Raw genomic sequence first — 11,885 nt, forward strand, 5'->3', positions numbered from 1 at the left:
AAAAAGGGCAAATAGATTTGAATTGAAATTGAAAAGAGCAAAAATAAATAAATCCTATGTACATGTAAGTTTGTCAATTTATGGTGGTCAAAAACAAGCCTGGCCTGTTTTTTTAGTAAGTGTATAAATACATCTCTTTAAAAGACTCAGAAAATTATTAAAAACATATTTGCTTCGAAACATATAATAAATCACCACAGCTCATAGTATCTTACACTTCATCTCTTTAATTTAAAGTTAAATTTAAAAACAAACAAAAAAAGAAAAGACATGAGCAGTCAGGGAATTCATGAGTACTGACTTCCAGGAAAGCTCAGGCTGACAACATCATTCCCAAGTCATATTTCTCTTTTTATTTTTTACAAAATAGTTTCCTACTGTCACATCTAGGCCCATTCAACCCTCATCATTCCAACATCTTCCCAACAGAACAGTTTCCTTCGCACTGATGGTGTTTGATCACACAACATACGACACAAGACTACTGATTGCTATACATTAGACACATGTAGAGAAACTGCAGTCTTAGTGTGTGGGGTGTTTACACACTAATCACAAGCACCTACTCCTGGTAGGTGATGCGGACACTTATTCCAGCTCCAGCTTTCTGACACTCATTATTCTGTTCAAGTATCTGAGAATCACAGTAGCAGTTGTCACCATAAACTGGACTGTCACAAAATCCAGCATTATTATTTCAATGGCACTGGGTAAAAAAGACAGTTATGTTACAGATCAATTTCCACACTGATTTTATACTTTAATGCCTTCCATATAACATTATATTTGCTATAAAAAAGGGTTAATGAAAATCCCAACTGATTTGGCCCCAAAAGGAAAATTCTGTCTAAAAATGATAAAATTGAAACATATTGCTCTGCACCAAATGCAAACTATTAATGTCGAAATAAAATTTAGTTTATGACTTCTCCTTGCCAGCACTGGCTTCAATTTGCTTTAAATGAATTGAATTTTTTTTTTTTTTTTACTAACTTTGTAAGAATGTGTTCCCAAATTCGTAATTTTTGCATTTTACTAATTTTTGCTCATCTGAAGAAAGTTGATGACCATTTAAACTGACCATCTTAGCCCCAAAAATGCGACTGTTGGTAGAGTTGAGAACCAAGCTTTATGCAACAGCCAAGTTCGAGACCTTTGGACATGTAAACTACACCATTAGTATCACTTAAACTCTTATATACTGACTGGTGCAGATGAAACTGAACTGGCTCTGGATTCTCGTGTTTTCCGTGTGGGTATGGTGACGACACAGCATGAGATGCCGACTGTAGCTTCTGGCAATTCGTCATCCTCAGTCCATTCATTGAGGTCAGGGTTGTAAACCTGAATGCATTTCTTGTACTTCTTCTCGCCCTCGTTCCAGCCTCCAAGCAGATAGACCTTGTTGTTCAAAATGGAAATACCGGCTGTGCTCACTCCTGTGTGAAGAGGCGTGCTGTAGCTCCACTGCCCGTTGTGAGGATTGTAAGATTCGACGGCGAGGACATCCACTCTCTCCCCACGACCTCCCAACTGACTGCCACCGATGACGTAGGCTCGGTCTCCCACGGTGGCAGCGCAATGCCAGCCTCGAGGTGTGCTGAGACTGTTCTTATCCTGCCAGGTGTCGGTAGAGGGGTCATACGAGCACACAGCCCTGGAGTAGGCGTTGTTGATGTAACCTCCAGACACAAGGATCTTGCCCTCGATGACGGAGCTGGCATGACAGCAGCGGGGCACTTCCATGGGAGCTTTCATCTGCCACTGGTTGGAGGAAGGCACATAGCACTCCACAGAGGCCTGAACACCATCAGAGTTTCGCCCTCCGACGGCAAACAAGAGGCCATTGAAGGTGTTGAGGCTGAAGTGGGTGCGCCTCTGGATCATGTTGCTCAAGTGAATCCAAGTGTTGAAGCGTGGGTCATATCTAAAGACAGAGGGGATTTTAAGTTATTTCATAAGTCTACACAAACGATTATGACAAATGCTATCTTTAAATCAATTAGTTCTTACCTGCAGAAGTTGCTAACAGCATGTTTAGCCTGATTCCTTGCATCATTCTGGTCCTCACCACCTGCCACATACAGGAAGCCATCCAAGACTGCCACACACTGATTAAAGCTCTTTGCTGGCATTTCTGTCAACTTATTCCACAGGTTATCTGCATCTCTGTAGAGAACATCCTTGCTGAGAGATTTCTCTGTCAAAGCAGGACGTCCACCAATTGTGAGTACCACCTTGAGGCCACCGCGTACCTTTGTTCTGCGTGACTGGAGGATGTTCTGTTGGTATGGCAGCAGATGGTAATTCATGGCGTCAACAAGGAGACGGTGGCACTCGGGGTCTTGCATCATCCTGGGCGCACTCTGGACATGGTTCACCAGGTCTTGGGCAGAGATAGTGCCGAAGCGGATGAGAGTTAGGAGATCTGCTGCGTATTTCAGCCTCTTCTCATCAAAGTCCAACCACTTCATGGCAATCTGGAAGGCGGTGACCTCAGAGGGGAGCTGCAGAGAATCATCAGACAGGAAATCACTGATCTGCTCATAGGTGAGCTTGAGGAACTGCTCCATCTCGGAAAACTCGATGAAGTTCTCCCGCATGAACTTCTGAGCCGCCTCCTTGGTTTCTTTGAGGTCGTAGGCATCGGCGATGTTGCCCACATACATACAGTTCTCAACGCTGAGCTCCTGCATGAGGAAATCACTGCACATCTTCACCAGGCTGCCGATCTGCAGCAGCATGGCTGCAGCAATAGTGCTGCCGATGCTGTACAGCGACAGGGTCAGCTTTCCGGAGTATGCGTATGTGATTGCAGTGGCGAGGCCGACCGGTGAGAGGTCGTTCAAGTCGATCTTTTGGAGGGCAGAATCCTTCTTCAAGATGTTACGAATGTACTCGCTGCAGGAGGCCATGACAACCTTGTGGACGTCAAATGATTTTGACTTGGTGGCGACTGTTAGATCACAGAGGAAGCTCTCTTGTCTCATGTTGCTCATACCCTCCAGGAGGTTTGGTGCATACACAGAATCAGTAACTTCAGTTGAAATGCAGCTGAAGCCGTTACCTCCTTCTAACAGAGTGTTTAACCCATTGATCTTGTTGATGGGGCTGTCCTCAACCATTATGGTCATTTCATTTATGTCTCCTTTACTCTTTTTGGTTGCCTTGTTCTTTTTGGGTGCCATGGCTGTAGCAGCAGAACACAGCCTAGACCTTCTGGAAATATAAATATAACATGTCAAGATGTTGTCAGGAAACCACATTATAACTTGAGGATGATGCAAAGAAATCAAAGCGGTATCATAACAGTCAGGCAGATAAAGCTGTGTGCAACAGATAAATTGTAACAGATATGAATTATTCTCGCAAAGAATTGGCCAAGATTTAATTTAGTCTGCTCATTAAATTATCAGTCATGTGGCTGAAAAATAAAAAGGAGATGAGTGAATGCCACATTCACAAGACTGAACTATATTAAAACAGTTTATATTGCTGAAATGTTTTGAATTATTTCATTTCCTGAGCTGTGCGTTTGCCCTATTTTTAGGGCAATGTGTTGTTTTCTTTGGCCCAAACTAAACAATACTGTTGGATTTAAGGAGAGGAAGAAGAAGACTTTTTCTTACATTGTGGAGTTTGTTCGATTTATTTCGGCACATCCAGACACTGACACCTATAAAAACATGTGTGCTACCAGGTGATGCTGGAATGAGTGAGTGCGTCAACATGCCCCTCTTTGCATCTGTCACAATTTATCAGCAGTATGTCCAGGAATAGCAACACTGAACGGCTCTCCCATGACGTTCCTTTTATAGACTTTGAGGCATGAGCAGCAGGCCTCATGTCCTCTGACTGTTTAAATTCAGATTAGGGCAAATTTTCTTTTTTTTTTTTGTACCTTTTCTTTATTTTACTGAATGCTTTCAAGCTTGTCCTGGATAAATCTGCAATTAATACCAGCTACAAGACAAAAAAGTTTCATGAAAAGTGACCTATTATTTAACTACAACCCTTGCAAAGTTGAAGCTTATCACAATAGCTATGTGTAAAAAAAAAAATTTTTTTCACAAAAAGGTCAATAACTTCAGATAATTTATTTACCTTTTGGAGCCAAAGTAAGTGAAAAAAGAACATATTTTCCATTCTAAAATGACTGACCAAAGCTGAAGCATTAATTGCACCATGTTCCCTTTTCATTGCTAAAATTGCAAACAGTCACAGCATGGGAAAGCTCCACTTACCTGAGAAATGAAGTTGAGGCTGGTGAAGAAGGAACTTGTACCTCCAGTTACTGGAGCAGGAGAGAGAGACCAGCAGTCACCCCTGCTGAAAGAGACATGCAGTTAACTCCTCCTCTAAGGCAGTGAGTGCCAATCAAGTATTGTGCAATGCATGTTGGAGAGGGCAGGGACCATACACCCCCCAACCATACAGTGTCCCACAATAGCTTCCAATCTCTTGATGTCAACATCCCACGGAAGCTCGACGTCATATGAAGAGTTTCATTTTGCCTACCACAGAAAAAAAATCATTAGCTCTTAGTGGTGCAAAGAGCATCTTGTTTTAGTATCCAGGTAGAAATACTCTTTTTGATATTTCACTCCTACAACCCTCTACATGGTAAAACTAAAATAAAAATGACCTTAACTTATTGTTGGACGTGATCTTCTAGACAATCTAAATGGAAATCAGCGCAATCATACAAGCATCAGTTTGTTACCGGCACATTAGATAATGTTATCCTGTAGCTTTCTGTGCAGATGATATACAGCACAAAAAGGGGAATACTGTAGTTAGGAAGTGTAGGAGAGTCCCCACCATCTAGGTCCAGCTCATATTACATTACTGCTTTCTCTGATGTGTTGGTTGATGCAGGCTTAAAGGTGTAGCCTAGGCCACAAGTTCCTGAAATACATTCATTTCCACAAAATATTTAAGAGTCAAAATCATGTAGGTCATGGATCTCGACTTTTGAAAGGAGGATTTCTTTTAAAGGCCTTTCATGTCATATTATGAGAAAATCCTCATGCCATCTCTAACAATGGACAACCAATTAACAGCTCCTAAAGAGGGACCTGCGGGTACCCAGAGGACCAAGGGGGGTTACATTTCAGAAAGACAGTTTATTTTCAATATCTTAATTTTGTTCCCCTTAGCAACATTATGTTGATATGTGTTTGTCATATAATCACATTCGCATGTTTAATATGAATTGGTTGCAAGAATTCCAAACCATACTACACCCCACATCATCTGTCGTCGGTTACGCCTCATTATAATAATGTCATCAATGGGCGCGCGCTGCCCGGTGTGTGTGTAGACGGTTTGCACGTGAATCGCCGTGATGGCCAGCAGCTCTGATGTGGTGAAGAAAGTCATGCGGCTCAAACTTCAGCTCACAGACACAGCAGAGACTGCCACGGTAGATACAACACATACATGCATTTTTAAGTAAGTCAACAGAGCAGAGCAAGGGGAGGAAAGCTGCAGCCTTTGGGATACTACAGGCTACTCTTACGGTTCTTTAGATATGTCTGCTCGCGTTTCCTGTTTCTGAAGCGTTTTTTTCTTTTTCTTATCCGCTCCACACTCAGTTTTCTCGTCTTTCATTCATGGCTTTGTTGTACTTTTATAGAGACAAATAAAAAGCTCTGGGCGTTGGTGTAAACATTAGTCTACTACCACCTGCTCTCACATTGGAAGCTATAAAAAAGTGAACTGAAGTCATAATGAGGCCTAATTGACAGTCTCCTCTCTGCAGGCTGTGCTTTTTTTCTTGTATCATGTGCGGACAGGCAGAAGCGGGTGGGTGCTGTTTCAGTCAGTGACATGTGCGCTGCTGCCGCCACACTTCACTGTCGTGGTGGGGTTGGGGTTGGGGGGGTCAGGCCAGGCTCTGTTAGATGGGAGGCGCTTTTGCTGCTAAAATTGGCAGCTCCTCCAGTTGTTCAGCTTATGGCTGCCGTCCATCACCCATGAAGGCTGTGACGCTCTACAGGCTTGTTTAAGTTACTGTTGCTGCTGCCTTTACATAAACTGGCCAATGTTTAGTTTCTTCAGATTAAATTAAGATTACATTAAAATTTGTAATGTATAACCTGAAAGAACCTAATTCACCCACATATTGAGACTTTACTTACCAGCAGTAGCATTATCCATTTATAGTTCACAGTAAAAGGAGCACCCTAAGTGGGTGTGAGGTTCCCATACATAGCTTCTGCTCTGAATGCACAATCAGCAACTGTGGTGATCCAAAACCAGGACTGCCATATTTGGCATGGCAGGTTTTCTTCAATTTTGTTCACATTTTAGCAACTATTTTTCCTAATTGCGTGTGTGAAAGCCATGTCCAAGCACATTAGATGGTTGCCCTGACACTATTTTAAAAGCATTAACAACCTCACCAGAGGGATTAATGTGTCAATTACTCTCTTTCTAGGTTCTTAAAATCTTGCAGAAACTCAAGGATCTGGATATCACGCTAGATATTCTTGCTGTAAGTCTCTTTTGGCAAAGAATGGATATTGTGTTTATGTTTTCACATGCATTTTGCATAAGTTAAATTTTCATGGACTGCACTAACAAGTGTCCACATGTAGGAAACTGGAATTGGCAAAGCAGTTAACTCCTTGCGAAGACATGAACAGGCTGGAGAATTTGCCAAGTCGCTAGTTAAAGGTTGGAAAAAACTGGTCCCTAAGGAGTGCTCAAGGTGAAGCGTATTTAAGTTTGTAGTTGTATTTATAATTCTGGTGTAGAATAAAATTAATTGTGCTTAATTTGTATGTGTGTGACATCTTGAATCTTCCCTTGATGCAGCCACACAGAAGTTGGGGATGTGTCAGAGACCATGTCTGTTAAAGACAAACTAGACGACCAAAACTGTTCAAACACTGGAAGTTTGACAATAGAGGATTTAAACAATAACTGCTCAACATCTCACAGCAAGAGTCAGGAATCCTCAGATGAGGTCTTCTTCAAAACGGGGAGTGGGAAAACCGCTTCACAGAAACAACAATGTGAACAACAGAAAGGAAAAGAGAATGAAAATGGAGAAAAAAGTCACCAAGAAAACCAGAATATTTGTCAGAATGACATCTTGGAAAAGGAAATTGGAGAGGATCAAATAGACGTATTATTTGCTTTCAAGAAGAAAAATGATCAGAGCAACAGAAAATCAGGAGATGGTGATACTTTGCTTGGAAACAACTCAGAAGACACTCATCAGAGATCCAGGTCTGACTCCAGGGAAAAGCCGAAAAGCAACTCTGATGATGGAGGATTTTGGCCAGAAAAAGAGTCAAATAAGAAATCAAAGCCATCAAAAGAATCATTGAAGGAAGATGAAGAATCTTTTTCATTTGAGTCCAGTGACAAAAACTCAAAAACCTTAAAACTGGCCAATGCCAGAGAGGACAGGTCTTCAGGAAAATCGAGGAGCTCAGAGGACCAAAAGAGAAAAAGGAACAAAACAAGCAAAGAGAGGCATGTCGGTCTTGAACATAAACAAGAGTCTGAAAGCAAGGGACATTCAAAACACAAGAACAAAAAGGCCAAAATGAAACACAAAGACAAGGAAAGTGTCAGTGACCAAGAGGAGCCCTCCAAGTCTTTTGAATCGTACTTGAACTATGACGTGAATGTTTTCAAGAGAAAAGAGCGATGTGGAGTAAAGAGAGCTCCCAGAAAAATCAAGACTGGAGTAAAAGAGGAAGCAGCAAAAGATTCTGTCATGAAACTTTTCAAGTCACCTGTAATGTCTATAACTATTAGCCCTCCAAAACAGGTAACAATAATCTTAAAAGTTTTGCTTGTAGAGTGCAGGTCATGACTGATTGATATTGACCAATGATCTCTCTTATTTTAGAAGTTTGAGGAGTCTGTAATGGACCTGATGAACATTCCTTTACCTGCTGTTCTGCCTGAATGGGAAGGGCCCTCCAGTGTTGAGTACTTTGATAGGAAAGGTAATGTGTGTGTGTGTGTGTGTGTGTGTATAGCAAACACAGTTGCATTTTCGCATTGGTTATTTCGTGCTTGACACTCGTTCTTTCTGCCTTTAAAGTTGAGAGAGAGTCTGATTTCTGCGACGCCTCTGAGGACACTGCCGTCTTTACCGGTCAGCGACTTAACAAGAAGATGCAAGTGTACTCTGGTGCCAAGACCGTCTTCCTCCCAACCATGATGAGCTTATACCAACAGTGTATCCGCATACTCCAGAACAATATTAACTGTGAGTAAAGCCCAAAGAACCTTTTTTGCTGTGATGTCTGTCTGTCTGTTGGATTTATATTTAGGTGCAGGGATCTCTTCTCAGTGCTTTATGAAACCGGCGGAGTCCCATTTGAAATCCTCGAGCCAGTGTTGGAGAGGTGTACGCCGGAGCAGCTGCTACGCATTGAAGAATGCAACCCAGTAAGAATGTGACGTATGAATAAATTTAGTGCAGACACGCACTTTGTGGCCACTTTATTAGGTACACCTGCTGAGCACTGGGTCTGACCCCCTGAGGCCCAGAGGCTGTGCAAGCAACTATATATATGTGTATGTGTATGTATACACATTTTTAATCTATGTTTAGTCTATAAAATATCAGTGAAAAGTGCCTGTCACAATTTCCTAAAGGCCGTGGTGACGCATTTAAATGTCTCGTTGTGTTGGACCAACAGCACAGAAAACAAAGAAGTTGATGTTACAGTGATATAAAAAATTGAGAACGGCAGAAAATCCTCAAAATTAAGAAAGTGGAAAAAAAAACTTTAACAGTCGATTATCAGAATTGTTGCAGATTAATTTCTATCAATCCGCTAATTGATTAATTATTCAGCCCCTTCTTTTCAGATGTCGGGAGTAAACACATGATGGTGTTGCTGCCCGACAAGTTCAACAAGTTACACAATCAGTTTCCGGTTGTCACTGTTGCTCTTGGCTGTGTACTGCCTACCTGTGGCCTTCTTGTTAACTAATCTGATAGGTCATGGTTTAGGTTTTACATCCACAGAGAAGCATTAACTAGGTGCTCTTTGTTAAGTGACGCTTTTTCTGAGATGCTTGAACCACCACATCGGGCACCGGTAGTCAAGGCCTGCTGTTAATGAGCAAGATTACTTAAGGTGGCCACTGAGTGTGTGTCAGTTTGTTCTGAAATTATCTTTCTAGGTCAGTTAACATATTCATAGACCTTGGGTAGAGATTAGAAAAGTTACTGTAAAAGTTGTGATTAGGAAATAAATCTGTCCACAGGTGTTTATTTGTCGTTAGTCCTGTAACTATTTGTGTCCGCAGATCTACATTGGAGTGTCAGACCACATATGGGGGAGACACTGCCAGAGGGACTTCAAAGACTCCAAGCTTCAGGAGTACGAATCATGGAAAGAGATGTACATCAGGTTGTCTGAGGAGAGGGAAAGGAAACTCCAAAGACTGACAAAAAGCATTGTATCGGCCCATTCTAAGAAACCCAAAGGTGTTTACTGTACATAAAATCAGGCTGTTGCTGAAACTAAAACTGAAACTATATACAATGTATATTGTAGAAGAATATTTAGTTTAGTCCTTATTACGTTCTGTACACTGAGACACTTTTTTCTTTTCTTTTTTTTTTTTTAGGTCGGCAGGTGAAGATGGCATTTATTCACACTGTTGCCAAGCCACCGAGAGATGTGCGAATTCAGCAGGAAATTCATGGAACTGCTGTTCAGCACCCTCATCAGCCCAGGTGCAGGTGAGTTTCACCATTCTTGATATAGAAAAATATCTACATATGTATATTCATATACAAAATACTCATTTCAGGTTGTTTTCCTAATTACAGCGTTCATAAACAAACCAAACATTTTATATAAGAGCCATTCATTGCTGTGCATTTGATTATCTTCGGTAAAGCATGAACACCTGGTAAGCCTTGTGCTTTGCTCTGCTCCTCTTCCACATAAAAGCCCTTAACTACAAAGTGATCACTCAACAACAGCAGCTTAGCAGGGTCATAACCTGTCGGAGACTCGTGTGATAACAGTGAGTGAAATGCTTTTTGGGTGAGCTTATCCAAACACAGGAATTGGAGCAATGTGCTGGATAAACTGGTTTTATTCTGGTTAGAGACGGCCTTGGGTCCTTTTGTTGTCAACTTGTGCGACATGGGATGTTAAAAAACGTGGATGTAGACTCTTTCTTGTTATTTTATCTGCATTGTTTTTGCTCTGAAAATGATAACTCCAATTCTGCACTGTGCTGTTATTTCACAAATCTCCAGCATCAAGGTTCAGGACAACAGACTGAGGCCGAGTTGTAATGAGCCCAGCCGGTCCAGCAGCTCCAGCTCAGGGGGAAGCAGTACACCAGACCCCCGCAAAAAAACAAGTGAGCTGACAAGAGAGTATTGTAGATGCAGATGTTACGTTTTTGTTGCTCTTTTTTTTCTCCAGTCATTTTCATCAAAGGTCAGAATGAAAGCTATACATTTAACTTGTGTGGTCATGATTTACATTTTATTTTATTTTTTTTGTTGTTTTCACAGGAGTTGCTCCAATGATGGCAAAGTCCTTAAAGGCATTTAAGAAACAGTTTGGACGCAGATAAATGCTCACATACGATCTTGCTATTTACATTGTGAGGATGTGGGAAAAGTGCACTCTATCATTCATTAACTTTGAACAATACCAGGCCTTTGTTCACTTTAGATTACTCTGTGTTGTTTGTCTTAATATGCAGGCGGCAATTGCCATGTTTTTTTTCTCTATAACTGTGAATTTTCTTCACCATTAAATGGACTATGAAATCAGCAAATTCACTTGATTTTTGACATTTTTTGTCTTTTCAATCTGTTTGAGCTGAACAGAGCTCAGTGGTAGGTTATTTAATGGGGTGTGGTTCCCCCTAGAGGATGGATAGAGAAATGCTATTTTCTGTATATTTACAAATGTCTCCTACAAACTCTTTGCTATACATAACATTTTTTCTTCTAGCACTGCATCAAACTAAATCAAAGTGAACCGAAGAGCAACCCTAAGTGTTACAACTGACAGCACATTTACCTTGGGTTCATTGCTCATAGTATATTGTCATAACAAGTAGTCGTGCTTTTATCTGTTTTCATCTTGTTTTGTTGTTCAGGTCCACAGTTTGTCGTCATCCACCCAAACAATTTAGAAAAAATGTCAACAAATTATGAACATAATGAAAAGAAAGCAGTTCTTTGTCAGTTCACTAAAATCCCCATGATGTTGTTGTGTTTCATTGGGGGGGGGGTGTCTGCTGTCTGCTGTCTGCTGTCTGCCACCTCTCAAGGACCCTTCCTGTCTATTTTTGTGTTTTGTGGTTATGTTTAAACAACTGTTGGAGATAGTAGAGGAGAGGCTCTAAAGCTGCTGCAGCCTTCAGCACCACCTGTGGCCACCTGCTAAGACTGCATCATTAATCCATCTTCATAGTTCAGTTTATTAGTTTGAGGTAAGCTGCTATTATATACCTATGGGACTTTGTTTTTGTTACTTGTAAGTTGTTAAATGTTTACTTTTTTTGAGGTGAGAAAAGGATCAGAAAGTTGTTTTATCATGACTGTTTAAACACGGCAGGAAAAAGACACAATTGGGATTGGGAATTTCAAATTTTGTCAATTGTCAATACTCCCAATAAAAACTCCATATACTCCAAACGTCAGAGCTGAAGCCCTATTGACCTTGGACGGTGGTGGCAAAATGACTGGATGGTTAACGACACTGCTACCACAAGGGGACCCTGCAACAGAGGCCTGGAGCTGACCTTGACCTCTAACCTGGAAAGGAGAAAATTGTAAAATAAAAATCCAAATTAGTATCTTAAAGGTTGACATGAGTGTTCTTATTTTTTTTTCATTGAGAAATTGAAATCTGTCAGATTATGCG

At 41.1% G+C, this 11,885-nt stretch overlaps 2 protein-coding genes across 3 annotated transcripts; one reads left to right on the forward strand and one right to left on the reverse strand.

Moving 5' to 3' along the window:
• Positions 1-201: 201 nt before the first annotated feature.
• Positions 202-4,317, reverse strand: klhl31 (kelch like family member 31). 2 transcript variants are annotated; one of them, XM_022763127.1, is made up of 3 exons: positions 4,245-4,317; positions 2,014-3,216; positions 202-1,927 (listed from the first exon to the last, which is right to left on the reverse strand). In XM_022763127.1, exons 2-3 carry the CDS (start codon positions 3,186-3,188, stop codon positions 1,195-1,197), a joined length of 1,908 nt encoding a protein of 635 aa, XP_022618848.1. In that variant the 5' UTR covers positions 3,189-3,216; positions 4,245-4,317; the 3' UTR covers positions 202-1,194. The 2 variants fall into 2 exon arrangements, with proteins under 2 accessions (XP_022618848.1, XP_022618838.1); XM_022763117.1 differs by having other exon boundaries at positions 2,014-3,219; positions 4,245-4,314.
• Positions 4,318-5,347: 1,030 nt separating this feature from the next.
• On the forward strand, positions 5,348-10,581 carry LOC111234262 (elongin-A-like). Its single transcript, XM_022762240.1, has 11 exons — positions 5,348-5,425; positions 6,443-6,499; positions 6,603-6,715; positions 6,823-7,789; positions 7,871-7,981; positions 8,074-8,236; positions 8,321-8,418; positions 9,289-9,469; positions 9,613-9,727; positions 10,256-10,362; positions 10,520-10,581. The coding sequence occupies exons 1-11, from the start codon at positions 5,348-5,350 to the stop codon at positions 10,579-10,581; spliced, it is 2,052 nt and encodes a 683-aa protein (XP_022617961.1).
• The last annotated feature ends 1,304 nt before the right edge of the window (positions 10,582-11,885 follow it).

This window comes from Seriola dumerili, unplaced genomic scaffold, assembly GCF_002260705.1.
Source record: "Seriola dumerili isolate Sdu_G_001 unplaced genomic scaffold, Sdu_1.0 BDQW01000024.1, whole genome shotgun sequence".
NCBI classification, from domain to species: Eukaryota; Metazoa; Chordata; class Actinopteri; order Carangiformes; family Carangidae; genus Seriola; species Seriola dumerili.